This window comes from Leiobunum rupestre, chromosome 5, assembly GCF_980474605.1.
Source record: "Leiobunum rupestre chromosome 5, qqLeiRupe1.1.hap1, whole genome shotgun sequence".
NCBI lineage: Eukaryota > Metazoa > Arthropoda > Arachnida > Opiliones > Sclerosomatidae > Leiobunum > Leiobunum rupestre.
The window spans coordinates 34,919,411-34,937,188 of NC_143388.1; the positions used below are offsets into that span (position 1 = coordinate 34,919,411).

Here is a 17,778-nt window from a genome sequence, read left to right on the forward strand (position 1 = left end):
ATACGCCTCCCCGCCTCCCCGCCTCGTATCCGCCTTCCCGCTTCGTATACGCCTTCCCGCCGCGTATACGCTTTCTTACACACTTTCCTCTCCTTTATAGAATATCCCTTCTCAGTTTAACTTTACAATGGCGTGCAATATTGTGTTAAAAAGCTTAAGCTCTTGACGTAAAGACAAATATTTAACACTTTAATTTTTTAGGGTTTTATTTTATGGAAACTCATTGAAACAAATTTTTATTTCTATAGATATTTCTATAAAATGAATAAAAATAAAACATATATGTTGCTCTTTTATCACAAGACACAGCCTTATTAGAATGTTCCTCGCACGGGCGATTTGCACGCGCGGTAGAAAAACCAATATTCCTTGGGTCTGAAGCGCGCACTCTTGGACTTGTAAAAGTTAAGAGCCTGTGACGCAAGAGCCACATTTAAACAAGAAGGCCAGGATACTTAATAAAAATGACTATTTAATGCTCTTTCAAAACATAAGCTTTTAGTTTCCTTTGAACCCTTTTGATCGAGTGTTTTATTTTATGTGGCGTTACCGTAGAGAAACATTTTCACATCAGCTCTAAGGTTAAAACTTATTTCGACGGTTAACACTTTTATTTAATGTTGTGTTATTGTAATGTTAAAATAATATAGCATCACTATTTAACGGTAAAAATTTTCATATTCCATTTCACCGTAATTTTAAATTTCAGATTACCGTTAAGTAATATAACACTTAATTTGACATTTAATTTTACGGCAAAATTTGATACGTTGATATGACGTAAATTTAAGGTATGCAATAACCGTTTGGTTACGGTAATTTCTTAGAATGTAATTGTAGTGGCTAAACTGATACTTTACCCTTATCTTATAAAATAAGAGGTACAAAAAGCTTTTTTTTTGAAGTGGTGTGTTTTCATGTTTATTTATTTTCAAGTTCAAGACTGCCGAATGTCACTGATCAAATATACAAAAGCAATGCTCTTAACGATAGCTGAACTGGCTATATACTTAATTAAAGACAAAATCTATGCTAAATTTGTTGGAGAATTGAAGATTCAAACTGGAAGGGTTGAGAGACTGCCATTAAGATACTATGAGCATAATAGCCATGGGGTAATAATCATTATTAGCTAGGCTAATACCGAAGATACCACCTTAGGCCTAAGTCATCACTCGTTTAATCTTTGTACCGAATACTGATTTTCAAAAATTATTCGTTCATTTTCACTGATTTCCAGTTATTTCTCAAAGAAAATCTTTACAAGTCACTGATGATGTATGAGTACCTACGAAGTCCATCCAATCGAAGGAAAGCACTAACCGACCGAAAATTAAAAAATTTCTTTTTTATGAGTTAATTGCAGAAGGTTTCAACGGACCGAAATATATATTTTTAAAAAGCTGAAAAAAAAAACGTTACTATAATTGAAACCAGGTGGATTATGTTGGCATTATCTGTTAAAAATAAATATCAAAACAAGAACATGCAAAGCAGACCATCTTGAAAGGGCGCGCGTTTTTGTTTTTCACTCGAAGGCCTTTCCTTTCGAATAGTAATTAAGAATAGTAATTTAATGCAATAATTTTGCTTTGGACCCATTCGACCGAAATCCAATTCGTTGGAAAACGATTTAACATTGAGTTCCAATCGATTGAAAATACCCCAATTGTGCGGTTTACAGTCCAATTTTGCACAATTATATTTTGTTTAGTACATCAAATTAAGGTTTTTTATTATAGATATATATAAGTCACGGACGTATCCAACGGTGCCTACGCGCCTTCGGCGCGCGTATATAACCTAACCTGTGCATGCTCTGCGTGCTTACCTAACCCAACCTAATCTAATCTAATACGTTTTTCGCGTACCCTGCTATATCTCGGGGCAGAAGTAAAAAACAAAACATTAAACTTGAACAGTAAAAAATTTTTATTTTTATTTAACGATATACAACTTTTCGGTCCGTTGAAACCTTTTCAGTTTTGTTGCTTTAAAAAACGTATATTAAATTTCGGTCGGTTGGTCCTTTTTTTTCGGGCCGGTAGTTTTTGATCCGTTGGATCCCTTCGATCGGTTGGTCTTCGGCCCATTGGACCTACCCCATTTATTCACCTGTTTGCTGAAATGTCTACCCCTCGATAAATACCACTTACTACTCAATTATATTCAAACTAGCAGATGGCATATTGGCAATTGAAACTAGAGGTCGGCGTTTGGATAAGAATTAATCACTTCATATTTTTTTATCCACAACCGACGATTATCCGAAAAATAAAATTATTTTTTGCATGTTAAATCCATTTCTATCTGTTGATAATATCTATAAATAAACAGTTGACCGCCATTTTTATGGTTAATCGATATTTTGGCAGTTAATTTATCTGTTTGCCCACCTCTAATTGAAACTAGCTATAACCTTAACTGGGACTCAAATGAATCGTGGACAATTGAAAGAAAAGAAGTTATCTATTCATTCTTGACTATTGTTCATCAAAGTAAAAATCAAAACCATTTTTCGAATGTGTAATGGTGTAAAATAATCTATGTCATTTTGAATTTCAAATATCAATTGTTAATAACGTTTCACCCGGAAAACGAATTTAATATGACATAATAAGATTAAAAAACTTTAAACCATCTATTTTGTTATAATATTTATTAAAATCTAAAAAATCTCTAGAAGTCCTTTAAAAACTAAAGATATTTTGACCATGGCCGGTGGAGATTCTGGCATCCTTTTCCAATAGCATCTCCAGTAATTGCATTTACATTTTTAAACCCTAAGAAATAAAATATATATTGTTATTGAATTAAATTAATATATAATTTTTAACATCACCTGGACAATAAAATCTATAATAGTGTTATGATTGTCATTTTTTTTCAAGGTAAAAGACGGAAACAGTACAATAAATTTTATTTCAAAACATATGTGAAATTTCCCTCACCTGCTAAGGCCATCGTTGTATCCAATTCTCTTCTAAATATGTCAATAATGCATTTTGCTCCCTTTGAACCCTGTAAACACGGAAATATATTAATAATTTTTTTTAACAGTGTTGTGTGTAATTTTAAACTTTAAATAATTTTAATTTTAAATAATTTATCAACAGATGTCATTATAAGTTTCGAGAAATCAAGAATTTGAATTAGTATAAGTCTCAATGATTTTCGAAATCCCAACTTTTCCCATTAAAATGTAAGATATTTTAGTTATAAGTTTTTGTTCATTAAAAATGTCAAATTTAAATCACGTATTGCAAGAAACCTGTTGAATTGGCACATGAGTCAACTAGCGTTTTACTTTGTGGCATATCTACATTTATTGCAAAGTCGAAAAGAAGAACGTCTAAAGCCTACAAGCTTTAGCTATAGAAATACAGAAATTTAATTTGATATTTAGACTTAGAAATGAAATCAATATCTGAAATTCAAACGCCGTTGTGATAATATCACATTGTATTAAATAATAAAAGTTTTCAGTTATCTATTTGGCTACCTAAAATCCTATTTTGGTTACAAATAGTTCTGATTTGTTTTCTAAATAATCATTTAATAACGAAACCTTGTTAACCCTAGTAATAACCAAATTCGTAGGGTTAAATCGTGGTTTCGTTTTGGTGCAAAATAGCGCATCCTACCCTAATTTCAGCTTAATTGTTTCGACAGAAAATAGTTCATCCCACGCAATATAAATGATACAGGGTCTTTTTTTTGGCTCGGAAAAGTGTTTTTTTTCAAAAACTATTTATAGTACCGATTTCAAATTTGGAAGGTCAATTCTCTATACTGGGGGACATCAGTTTGAGAAATTTGAGCGTTTTCGGTAATGTTTTTCACCAATTTTGAAAAATTATTTTTCGACCACTAGGTGCGAGATAAAACATTTCTATTATAAAGTTGTAGGCCGTCATCGAAAACCCTTAAAAATTGTTCACTCGACGAAAAACAACTTATTTATCAGTGAAAATTCGAGCTTGAAAAATTTACAAGTTGGTGAAGCCAAATTACGATTGTTTGAAACGATAATTGAAAAGGGAACAAGTCTAATACAAACGTAGTAGAGTTTTCACAATTGAAAAAATGTACACGTTTGGTTTTTAAATGCAGATATTTTATTCACATAAATTTTTACAAAACATTTTCAATAATATCACCAGTGGCTGCAACACAGGTTTGTGCGCGGACAATTAAGTTCTCAAACGCTTTCTCTACCATTTCTGGTGTGACGTCTCGGCAAGCACTGATTATTCGTCTAATGAGTTCCTCCCTAGTTTCAATGGGCGTGGCGTATACCTTTGCTTTAACGAATCCCCAGAGAAAATAATCCAGCGGTGTTAGGTCAGGTGACTTTGCTGGATAATGCACTGGACCATTTCTCCCTATCCACCTTTCAGGAAACTCGTTGTTGAGGTGCTCAGTTACTTGCCGGGAAAAATGCGTAGGGGCGCCATCTTGCTGAAACCACAACTGACGTCTTTCAGCCAATGGAAGGTCGTCGATTGCGTCACTCAGTTCGTTCTGTAGAAAATGTAAATACCTTTGGCCGTTAAGGTTCGTCGGCAGGAAAAAGGGACCAATCAAACGGTTTCCAACAAGTCCAACCCAAACATTGACCCGTTCAAATTAAACCTGGTGATGATATTCAAAACCCCAATGTGGGTTGATGTCAGACCAAAGATGGCTGTTTTGATGATTAAAGGGCCCATCTCTAGAAAATGACGCTTCGTCGGAGAACAAAACATGGCGCAAAAATTGTCTATCTTCTTGGACAGCATTTAGTAACCAGTTGCTAAATTCATAACGTCTTTGATGGTCTCCGTCAATTAGTTCTTGGTGGAGCGTAGCTCTGTATGGGTGATAGCGATTCTTACGAAGAATTTTCCACACACGATTTGCAGAACAACCCAAATCAGAAGCGGCGTTAGCGCAACTGTGACGAGGATATGCCACAAAGTACGCGAGTACATTGTTCTCGAAGTCTAAATCCGGTTGACCCAATCCGCGAAACCTAGGTTGCAAGTTACCAAATTGATTGAAATCGTGAATTGCTCGTCTTACTGTATTTACAGATGGTGCTCCATTTGGATGTCTTTCTGCGAAGATTTCAGTCACTCTTCTAAGGTTTTGCGCTGCTTCTCCATAGTAAATGGCAACTATCTCGGTACGCTCAGCTACTGAATAACGAGGCATTGTTCGAAATATTATCAAACACTGATAATAATCTCCCAAAGTTTTCGTTTAAATACCCAATGCATGTTTAGGATTGACCTATAGCCTCGTGTTTTTTAAATCCGGTCGTTTTTTTAACCAAAGTTTCAACTGGATTAGGTAATTCGGTTTCAATTATCGTTTCAAACAATCGTAATTTGGCTTCACCAACTTGTAAATTTTTCAAGCTCGAATTTTCACTGATAAATAAATTGTTTTTCGTCGAGTGAACAATTTTTAAGGGTTTTCGATGACGGCCTACAACTTTATAATAGAATTTTTTTATCTCGCACCTAGTGGTCGAAAAATAATTTGTCAAAATTGGTGAAAAACATTACCGAAAACGCTCAAATTTCTCAAACTGATGTCCCCCGGTATAGAGAATTGACCTTCCAAATTTGAAATCGGTACTATAAATAGTTTTTGAAAAAAAAAACTTTTCCGAGCAAAAAAAAAGACCCTGTATATCCCCGACTTGTGGTGTTAAAACTTCAACCACTTTATTTAAATTCCAAACTTACTTGATACGAAAGCCCCCAGACATTGGGTCTTCCGTAGAAAACCGCTTTGGCCCCTAAAGCGAGCGCTTTGAACATGTCGGCACCAGTACGAACACCACTGTCCATGTACACTTCGATTCGATCTCGAACTGCTGTCATTATTTCTGGCAACACGTCAATCTAGAAAGATAATTCCCGCAGCAATTAAATGAGGCACAACACTTGGGGACCCACAACTAAGGCAACTGCCGCTTCTGTCACAGTAAATCCTAAGAACCAAGATCAAAGTAACCTTTACTAAACCTAACCCTATTTATGAAATAATAATTAACACCTGTACAGAATTTGTACTAGCGATTTATTTTTGGTTTTCTGGTTTTGGGGGTTTTCAGTACGGCCTTTTTAGATTATCGAATATTTCTAAGAATCTAATACGAGGCCGTTCACAAATTGTGTAAGAAGAGAAGTAAAGGTAACATGCGGAAGGTAGGTGTCGCTGAAACAGGCCCGGGTGGCTAACTGCCGATTGCCGGTCAGATCGGGGCCAACTCAAATTTGGGGCCATAGAGGGAATATTTTGTATTAATGGGGAATGGGGCCTACACGATTGCCATCTACTGGTCAGTTCAGCCCTGCGCTGAAATGTTAGATTATCAATTATTTAAAAGTACATAACAAATTTAATGATTATTTTTCATTTTTGTCATACGTTGTCTACATTACAGCAATACAGGCTAATGATAAGACTAATGGTGCTTTTGTATTTCAAAGGGTTTGTATTTTTGGTTGGGTGCTTTAGGCGGTGAAAGTCCTGCTAAATGTTACTTTTCATTACGAGGTGAGCGGTGGATCTCTAAAATGGTGATTTATTGCGTACTACCAAGTAGATCACCGGGAGAATAACCACCAATTTGGTTGAATACATATCACCTATGTAACTTTTTAAATTAATAGAAATTTCGTTTTACCATGGTAACCGAATGTTTTTTGCCAAATTAAATATTTTGTCCGTGATTATCATGTAAAAAAAAGATTTTTAAGGGTCCAAATTTTATCTCGCTCAAATACTAAATTTTCAAATTGTTGGAAATTGTAAGTTTAAGGGGAAATTCTACATATTTATTGTAATGACAGCTGACAATAGGTAGTGTTTCTTTTATGGTCTACATAAATTCAACAGAATCGGAGATAGCAGCCTAAAGCGGTCTCCTTTTCAGGAAATTAGGCACCTCCTAAAATTTATGAGATAAAAAGTAGTTTACCGTGGCTGGCGCACCATCCAATTGCCTTCCACCGTGGTTCGAAACCAAAATAGCAGACGCTCCATAACGAATAGCTAATTTGGCATCCTCAGCTATTAGAAAAAAAAGATACAATTAAATCACTTGAAAACTAGAATAAATATAAAAAATAAAAAGCAGACGCATCTTTCAAAAACCAACATTTTAATTTTATCTACATATTCTACGCGCGTGATTGATGTACTTTATTTTCTTAACGTGCTCGTAATGGCCCAAAGGTTTAATGTTAAAGCCTTAACATTGAATATATCTCATACAGGGAGTGCCCAAGATAAAAGTCATTTTGTAGAACTATTACATCCGGGATATATGGTTTATAAGTACGTAAATCTATATCAAGCTTACAATTGAAATTATAAAACCTAACATTGCCATGCAGCAAAAAATATTTAACTTAAAAAATTACTCTGCACTATCCATGAAAGCTTGTTGGGTTGAGGGTAGTTTTAAGGTTAGGTAGATGTTACCTCGCGTGGTACCAAGGGTTTGCGTCCACTTGAGCCCATAACATTTGTCGTTAAACGTTACTTTGACTTCGGTCAAGGGCTTAGCCTTGCCGATTAATAAGGGCCCATCGATTTAACCATTAGTAAACCAATTTTTTAAAATGTGCACAAACTATTCTTTAGCCAAACAACGTTTTTTCAAAGAACTTATTGTCGACTTAATCCATTTTATGGTTTTATTTCGATACCGATTTCCTTAAAAACGACTGTCTGTTCACTGATTTAAGCTAAGCCAATGAATTTCAAGTTCCTAGTTTAATTTGGTGTACGGAAATCTCTTGTGTTAATAGAAACTAAAATGCAAAAGCTTGAATAAAAAATTTAATTTTGGGAGTCGTCTTTGGACGTCTGTTAAGGTCTGTAGAAGTGACAGAAGAATCGTTTATGAAAGGCAAAACAATAAATATTTCTGAGGTTTTAAAAGGTGTAGAAATATTTCGGATATAATTTTAGTTAATTTTCCCTTAGTCAAACTTGAAATAACCAAATAAACCGTTATGTTATATCACAGTAGACTACGTCTGCTTTGTGGTTCTGTAACCCTTTAAATTAATATTTTTTAATATAATAGATGATCCCCCAAAATGTAAAAGAAATAATTTAGACCTTTGCATTTAACCATCGCAGACGATGGTGATTTCTAGTATATATAAAATTGTTTTCGTACCCTAATTTGTAATAATAACTGAATTTTTTAAGTTAAGCGTGAATCAAACTGATTGAAACTTCATGCACTGACTCTTGAATAAATGGCTAGTTTCTCCAAAATTCGTTGTTCAAAACTGGTAATCAAACCGATTTAAACTATTTTTATGTCTTGAGTGATCGTGGATTTAGGTTTATATCACTGGGCCCTTAGCCAAGAGTTAGTTTTGCCGTAAATTTACCAGCTTAACTGCCATGACATCAATGCCTTACAACATTAAAGAAATTTCATCAGGTCCGTATTTTGAGCATTTGTGGGTAAAGCAATGCCTCAACCAAGATCGCTTTAGGGGTCATGAACATGGCCCTTATTTTATTTAAATTATCATCGTAATTTTCAGTATCAAAAACAAATAAACTTGGTGACATTTTGGCTAGTAAAAACAACTAAAAGACACTTACCTGTTAGAATTCCTTTCAAGACAATGGGAAGAGCAGTGACTGATTTGAGCCACGTGATATCGGCCCAGCTGGTATTTTCATCCGGACCAACGACGTGGGCCAGTTTCATATGCGGGTGTTTTCCATTCAAGTAGATATCAAAATTAGCGTAGCTAAAAAATAATATTAAAATAAGTTAAGGCCTGGAAGTAAAACTGGTAAAGGCGCAAATTATATGGAAGGAAAACAAGTGTAAATGCAACACAACGATGGAGTGGCTTAGAACTAACGCTCGAAAGATTTATATTTTCACCTTTCTAAGCCAACTGCTATCTTAAATATATAAACTAATTTTGGATGGTTGGGAAATTTCGTAATCTGGAACAGTTAAATTGGCCACTAAAGTAGATTTTTAACTAGATATACAAATCAATCATATATCATTTGTTAAATAATGGATATAATTTTTTAGCGGTAACAACTTTTGACACTAGAGCATCACTTGTTTTCCCCGCGTTTCGTGAATTCTGATTATATTTAACCAAAATCAAAACCTATCTTTTCCTAAAAATTGGTGCTATCTAGTCAAATATGAAGCAAATATCTCATTAAAACTGAAGTCATGAAATAATAAAATTTTAGATATGTAAAAATGTGTACCTAAATCCGTCCGGTACACCGTAATGATCTCTGTCCGAGAAATAGCGAATTCCTTGCAAAGGGAAATCGATGGTAAGGACCAGAGCCTTGTATCCGTTCCTTTCGGCTCGTCTGACCATGTCTAAAGTGAGGTCTCGGTTGGGAAATAAATGCAGTTGGAACCAGCGAATTCCTCCAGGCGCAGCTTCGGCGACTTCTTCCATCGATATCGTCGAGTAGGTACTCAGAACCATAATGGCTCCGGAATCCCTCGCGGCTAAAGTACAAATAAGCACAATGAAAAAAGCACTTTACCCTCCGTTTTACTAAACCAAAGCGCTAACTTTGGATAATAAGTTTTGGTGGGTCAATTGCTATCTTCGCCTGGCTAGATAGAATAGTCAACCGCAATCCATACCCAAGTCAAACTAGTCAAATGGTTTAGGAATTTTTAAGACTTAAATCTTTCCTTTGATTAATTAATGATCGCTGCATTTTCGCTATATTGAAAACCAGCCATTTCTCAGGCATAGACCACATCGGTTTAACAAACGAAAATGAAGCCTTTAGGAGCTATTTTGCGGGATATTTATACTAAATTGTTTTTTTCTTAACATAGGATAAACATTTTAAGCTATCAATTTATCCTCTATAACTATAATATGCTGGGGGGGGGGGGGCAGTTTTATGAAGCCAGTGTTTTATGTAAACGTCAAGATTCTGACGGACAAAAGCCTTTTAATTAATTCGAAAATTGTTGGGGATGCGGATCACGAATCTAGCGACTGCCGAGAAAGAAAGTTGTGCAATTTAAATTATGACGTCATCACGATGGCCACCGTCCCCCTAACACTAGAAATTTTATCTCGGAAACACGCAGTTAAAAATTTACGTTTCGGACATCATTAAATAGGTAATGTCCCATTTCAAATTATTATTTTTCAAAACTGATAACTTTAAATTAATTTATTCATTTTAAACGAATAATGATATCTTAAAGTTTTATCTTATTTTGATCAGCTAGGCTTATACCCTTGGCACCAACTTAAGCCTAAACCGTCTAAACGCTCTTAAGTTGAAATATCTTTGCTACTAGGGGGTACGTTGATAATCGTTTATAACACAAATTAGTTTTTACAAACAAAATAGGGCTCTAATACTACAACAAAATAAATTATTTAATCTTTAATTAGCAATAGCCAAGCTTTAAGTTATAAAATTTATAGTTATATTATCTTGGTTTAGTTTTTACGTATTCCTATTTAAATCGAAGTAAGGTCAAGCTTCTAGGAGAAAACATGATTTTATTTAATAACAAATGACAAAATATATCGTGCTGAAGTTTGTTAAATCAAATAAAATAAAATAGATGAATAGAAACCATAGCTTCCACGACACGAATGATTTCAATTTTAAATAACGATGGAGATCGGCATGATTATAGCAGTTATTTCTTTTCATACGGCTTAGTACATTTTCGATAAACATTTGAAGGTTAAGTTGGTCATTTTCTAATGACCACCCATTTTAACACACCGTATCGGTTTAAAAGCAATTGATTGCCGGATAAAATTCTGGTTAAATTGAGGGTGTCCACCAAAATAGATTCCGGGGCTACAATTGAAAAACTACTTTTGCTAACTGATTTCCCGTAAAATGCTACTGCCAATGCCGATGCCGAAGTACATATACTCTAAATAATTAACACATAAGCATTATCTCCTGGACATTTTTGTTGTTGACATTCTTGTTTTTTGTTTTTATTTTCTTACCTTCCTAATGATCATTTTACAACAGTTTGGTGCCACTTTCACATAAAAGATGGTTGCGCTCACCTTTCTAATTGGAACAGAGTCTCTAAGCCCAACGGTTCTCGAGATAGATTTTAAATTACCTTGATTACATGGTTTTACATCATCTAATGACCCCATTAGCACGTGCGAAAATATCTTTTTAATTATGAGCCCTGGATAATTTTTGGCGGACACCCTGTATATCGATAAAAGAGGCTAGTTTGTAGTATATCAGCATAAGTAACATAATACCCCTAAGTATGACATTAGTTTTTTTACTACATCCTTTCTTTACAGTGACGCCAATTTTTTGGGTGAATAGCACCCCTCGGTAGCGGCGACAATAACTAATCTAACCCAACTTCCGTCACGTGATATTCCGGGAAATAGGCTCTTGATTTCAAATAAAAGCCTTTTTTAGGCTTAATGAGTATTTAGCCGCTCTATGGTTATGCAACATACAATTGTTCTGGAGAAATATATGGTTCGCTGAATTTGAGCTTACTTCTTTTGGATGACCAATAGATAACAAAGAGGGTTAAACTTCCAGGTGACCGAGTTACTAGTCGTTTTACAGATTAAAAGTGGGTGAAGAAAGGATGTCAGAAAAATACCTGAGCAAGGCTACAAGTGACATACTAAGAGGTCTTATGTTACCAGATGTAAGTTACCCTAATATTGCAGAGATTAAATTTAAACTTTTCACTCTTTTCTTTTTTATTTAATATGTTCATGATAGCAATGTTGCTTTATAAAGATGACATATATTATTTTGATATAAACCTTATAAACTACGACCAATATTTTGGCACGTAAGTAATTAAAAGCAAGCGCGTGCAGCAATCGGTTTGCTTTAAAAACGGGAACTAACGAAAAGCAAATGTCGCGTAACTCAATAAAACAAATTTTACGTTTCCTTAATTTTGGTTCCCCATTTATACATGAAAGATACGGAAATAAGATAGTTTTAAATATTTCTGAAAGGGATTTCCAAAATGAACACACTTTTTTGATAAATTTCGGACAAGGTCATTGTTGTCGGGTATGATCTGAGAAAGGTCATTTTTTATTTGGCGTATAATGGCAATTCTTTCCATATCTTAAAAATAAAAATCAATAATAATAGTAATAGTAATAATAATAATTCAGTCAGCTAGTGAATTTTATTGCCATAAATTCAGCCCTTCATTCCACGCAGGCCAACCGCTCCCTACACTAACAATTACCGTAAATATTTCAACTAACTGCCACAGCTTAAGAAAATTATGAAATAAAATTTGTTTTAAGGTTCTCAAAGCCCCACGACAAAAAAATTCAATGCCAATTGTTTATGACCCTCTTTAAACATTTTCTGGCTCAGCCAAAATCCTTCGTTATAAATAATCTGTTAGATTTTTTATGTTTTCGCTAAATAATTTCGATACCTCGGGCGGTCGCTTTCTCGCCTTCCGGGTGGGCTCCACACTGCGCCGCGTGAGGAGATATGCCAATAGGAACGGAAACACTTCGTCCTAAAACGGAAGTGGCCAAACTCCTGTTCGAAACATCTCTTAGATAACGTGGCTTAATACGAAGCCTATAAAGAAAAAATAACTGTTTTATAGAATAATCAATTATCTTATCAAATTACATTTTGCAGAAAAATTAATTGTCAGTGGCCAAACCAATCATCGATGGCTTGTGGACTCGCTTGTTAACGGAACGCTTTTCGTTTCCAGATAGGTTAATTAGATAATATATTGGGTCGTTTAATGACCGATTATTAAAATATTTGTTTTGAAAAATTCTAGAAATCCACTTGCTAGTACTCAATTTGAAATCCTAAAAATACTGTAAGTCAGGGTTTGAAGTAACTTACTAATATTGTTTTTCTTTCCCATGTCCTAACAGCTATCGAATGTCATTAAAGAAAACCCGCTGTTGCTGATGCGAATCTAACCTGGTTACTAAGGGGGGGGGGTGCGTAGCTTGATAATTTTTGCGCTGCTTGACCGTGCCTTAATCTTAAAACGTTACAGTTTTTCGAATCGGACCACAATGTACGTTAGGCTTTTCGAAATACTGTGCATCAGGTTAATTTTCAGAAAAGCGCAGATTAGGCCTAGTGTGGTAAAAATGTTCAAATAAAATACTACACATTTTTAGCTAGGCTCAATTTTGAAAATACTTTAAACACCGATAAAAGTAGTATTACTTTCCATCAATATGGACGATAAACGAATATCACATTACTGCCAACAGGTTTTAAGTTAGTCGTGGTCGCTGCCATTTAAGTTTAAATCAAGTAGTAGCGCGTGTTAGTAGACGAATTTTCGATCTAGATCATACTTTAAAAAATATTTCACAAAACAGTGGAAAATCAGATGAATTTTTTGGTGATTTACTTGAACGAGCAGATTAGACTGTAGTAATGGAAGCTCCAAATTAAAGTGGAGGTTAAAAACGGCTTCGAAAGTAACGGGTTAGCTGCGTGTACGGGTAGGAAAATTTAAGATGGGTATTTGAGATAGATGATTAGCATATATTATTTTTGTGGGCTACAGAAAGATGTGATTGACCATTCGGGTAAAGACTCACCTCAAGACTAACGAACCAAGTGTTCGTCGCTCGAATTATCGGTTGAAGCACCACGCTTAATCTACATTATTAGATGGGTCACAGTCCTTAACCCCTACAGTTAAAATTGGTTGATTGAGTTGCGTAAAAAAAACTTCACGTACCTGCTGAAGCCTTTAATATTTTCTTCGTTAGTGAATCCAAGCAGAGCGGTGCCATCGTAATAATTCATAGCCCGAGGTTCGACATTCTGTTTGGCGTAATTGTGAAAATCCTCAACGTTCACGAAACCATCGCACGACAAATCAACAGCGTCACCGGCAGAAAATTTAAGAAAGCAAATTATCGAAGCTCCAATTAAAATAAAACGCATTATAGTCCTTAAATTGAACGACTCGTACTTAACGATAACGATGAGGTCTTAACAAGACGAGCCGTCGAATCCAAATCAGACCGTTTTCTTTTGGTGACTGAGATGGTATTATTTAAACACGAGATGAATAATTTCTGGGAAACTAATTTTTCTACTGAAATTTGTATATTTCCAAGAATTTATTTTTTAATAAATCCCTATCGGTAGTTAATAAATGGTTAAGTGAAAACTTTGTAACGAAAATTACTCTCAAATGGGCAATTGCACCAAATTTCCTCTCCTTTTTGTTAGTCACGCGTGGAAACTGCGGTTAAAGCCTGACACTTTATATTATACCGAGAAAAATAACCGGATTGATGAAAACGGCTCTACAGCTGCACTATGGCCATAATCCAAAAGACGTCTTTCAAACAATTTTCGCAGGTTGATAATTTGGCAGAGGAGTTAAAAATAAAAAAATTACGTTTTATGATTTAGATATTGAAATGGGTATCTTTTTTTACTCACATAAAAGACCGGAGAAAACTATTTTTTAAAAGAGAAGGGCGTACAATTTTTTTTTAGCCATTTCCAATGTTTTGAAACATAATATAGCAAACGATATATGAATACATTTTCCATTTAAAGAATCTGTTTTAGTTTTATATTTATGGGAAAATTAAAAATTGAGTTAATATGAATGAAACATCACGAATTAGGTTAAAAATTAAGTTTATCTTTTATGGAATGTTGTAAATTATCTTTAACTATTTAATATTTGAAATTAAGTTACCTTTTTATTTAATATTTGAAATTAAGTTACCTTTTTATTTAATATTTTATATTAAGTTTCCTTTTTATTTAATATTATAAATAAAGTTTACTATTTATTTAATATTTTAATAATAGTTTATTATTTATTTAATATTTTAAATAAAGTTTACTATTTAATAAATATTTAAAATAGATTTTACTATTAATTTATTACTTTAAATTAAGATTACTATTCATTAAATTTTTGAATAAAGTTGTCTATTGAAGACTATTATAATAAATTTCATTATTTAAGTAATAATATAAATTACGAACTTACTATTTAAGGAATGTTATAAATTAAGTTTATTTTTTCAGGAATATTTTAAAATAAGTTCACTATTTGAGGAACACTATCAATTAAGTTCAAAGTTAACGGAATATTATACATGCTTAGGTTTTATATTTAAAAAGCATAATTTTATCTTAAAATTACTATTTATTGAGCATTATAATATCTTTGGTTAACTGTTAATTGAGCATTATAATATCTTATGTTTACGTTTTATTGAGCATTTTAATATCTTAAGTTTAATTTTTTAATGAGCATTTTAATATCTTAAGTTAATTATTTATTCGGCATTATAATTTCTAAAGATTACTAATAATGGGACACTTTAAATTAATTTCAATGTTTACGGAACTTAAAAATGCAAAAATTCTTAAGTTTACTTTTTATTGAGCTCTTAATTTTCTTAATTTGCCTATTTCTGAAGTGTAAAAAAATAAATTTGCCTTCAAGAACATCATAATTCTATTAAATAGTCTATTCAAAATCATTTTATACATATTATGTAACATTTTAATTTAAGTTCATTATTATGTAAGGTTTTTAAATAAATTTAATTATTATGGAATATTTTTAAATAAGTGTACTATAAATGGAATATTAGAAATTATTTGTTTACTCAAAATGGAACATTGTGCTTTTGTATATTTACTATAAATTGAACATGGTAAATTGTGAATTTTGTACTTATATGGAATAATAGAAATTCTTATGTTTACTATAAATGGAATGTAAACTCTTATGTTTCCTATAAATAGAATGTAAACTCTTATGTTTCCTATAAATAGAATGTAAACTCTTATGTTTACTATAAATGGAATGTAAACTCTTATGTTTATTATAAATGGAATGTAAACACTTATGTTTATTATAAATGGAATGTAAACTCTTATGTTTACTATAAATGGAATGTAAACTCTTATGTTTCCTATAAATAGAATGTAAACTCTTATGTTTACTATAAAGGAATGTAAACTCTTATGTTTCCTATAAATAGAATGTAAACTCTTATGTTTACTATAAATGGAATGTAAACTCTTATGTTTACTATAAATGGAATGTAAACTCTTATGTTTACTATAAATGGAATGTTTACTATAAATGGAATGTAAACTCTTATGTTTACTATAAATGGAATGTAAACTCTTATGTTTACTATAAATGGAATGTTTACTATAAATGGAATGTAAACTCTTATGTTTATTATAAATGGAATGTAACCTCTTATGTTTATTATAAATGGAATGTAAACTCTTATGTTTACTATAAATAAAATATTATAAATTCTTATGTTTACTATAAATAAAAGATTATAAATTCTTATGTTTACTATAAATAAACGATTATAAATTCTCAAGTTAACTATAAATTCTTATCTTTACCTTAAATGGAACATTATCAATTCTTATGTGTACTCTAAATTAAACATTAAACATTATAACCATCAAACGTAAAATGTGTGGAATATAATTTTCTTATAGAAAATCCTAATATCCTTTTAATTATTGGCATTACTGGTCCACTATTAAATTTTACCAAATTTTCTAGGGCCAAGTAATATAATTGAATTCCGGGTTGAATGAGAAAGTTAACCTTAGAAATGAGCGGCCAACATAAATAGCTGGTTGCATAGTAATTCTTGTATAAATTATATATTTTAAGCGGATATTTTTACTTAACCCTGATGTGGATTTCCGTGAAAACTGTGAAAAAAGTAGTATGGTTATTCGCAAATATATAAATCGTTTTTAATAGGAATAACAAATTTTATGACGCTATTTTCTCTGAACAAATTCATAGAAAGAAATAATTTTATAATAGATGAGAAGAGAGAAAGTCAATTCGGAAAATCGTGACTCTTCTAAAACTAGACGGAAACTTCTGTTATTTTTGTGGCATTCCCGAGGTAATTTACCCGGGATAGACTGAAGAAAATGAACATCGACATATCATTAACTTGCCAATCCCTAAAAATGCCCGACAACTGTAATCTTCTCAACTTTATTGAGTATAAAATACGATCGTAACGAAGATTATATCATAATATAATAACAAGCTTCAAACAATTTCTTCGTATGATGTAATATTTTACGTCACAATTCCATTTTAATGCATATCTCTAGGTGAGAACAAATCAGCCATTTAAATATTCAATTTATTGGGAAATATAGTTTTGGCGGAAAATATTTTAATGAAAAGGTTCAATATATTAAACCAAAATGATGCAGATAATATTAGGCCATTGCCACAATCGATATTTTTAGCAAATAATTTTTATTTCAAGCTTCTTTAAATCATTTTTTTAAATATAACTATCGCTAGTAAACTCTCGATTCTTATTTCTTAAACGAACACAAAGGCCTGCGAGTTTCATTCGTTTCGCGTGCTTTTCCCCGTAAAGGAGAAGAAAAATGTATGAATCTAATTGGTCAGACTTGCTATCACAAAGATGTAAAGCTATTTCATTTTTAAAAAGCCAGAGGAGCCCTTTAAAACTGTCGGCTTTTTATATTGAATCATTTGAGTTTCTAAAATTTGGACGCGGCAAAGTGGATTATATTAATTTTTGATCTATTCAAGCACCCCTGGTGGCTATAACAAAAAGCTGTGTTACTGAAGTTATGTATTCTTAAATGTTGATTTATATAACACAGAAGTCATCTTAACAAAAAAATGAAAATCAATATATTAATTTCTATACAGAATACTTAAATGTGCTAAGATCATAT

General features: G+C 32.7%; 1 protein-coding gene across 1 annotated transcript; it reads right to left on the bottom strand.

Annotated features, from left to right (window-relative positions):
• Positions 1–2,644: 2,644 nt before the first annotated feature.
• On the bottom strand, positions 2,645–13,974 carry LOC149944360 (2-Hydroxyacid oxidase 1-like). The gene is made up of 8 exons (XM_090174429.1): positions 13,760–13,974; positions 12,464–12,615; positions 9,268–9,523; positions 8,629–8,780; positions 6,977–7,068; positions 5,736–5,894; positions 2,952–3,021; positions 2,645–2,783 (listed from the first exon to the last, which is right to left on the bottom strand). Exons 1-8 carry the CDS (start codon positions 13,966–13,968, stop codon positions 2,698–2,700), a joined length of 1,176 nt encoding a protein of 391 aa, XP_090030555.1. The 5' UTR covers positions 13,969–13,974; the 3' UTR covers positions 2,645–2,697.
• Between the last annotated feature and the right edge of the window lie 3,804 nt (positions 13,975–17,778).

What these genes read in the sequence shown, in the direction of transcription:
- LOC149944360 (XM_090174429.1), bottom strand. Translation starts at nt 13,968, where the DNA reads ATGCGTTTTATTTTAATTGGAGCTTCGATAATTTGCTTTCTTAAATTT. An exon ending in CGAGAAAGCGACCGCCCGAG is followed by an intron (nt 9,524 to 12,463) that starts GTATCGAAATTA and finishes TTTGTACTTTAG; the next exon opens with CCGCGAGGGATTCCGGAGCC. An exon ending in TCTGGGGGCTTTCGTATCAA is followed by an intron (nt 3,022 to 5,735) that starts GTAAGTTTGGAA and finishes CCGTGTTTACAG; the next exon opens with GGTTCAAAGGGAGCAAAATG.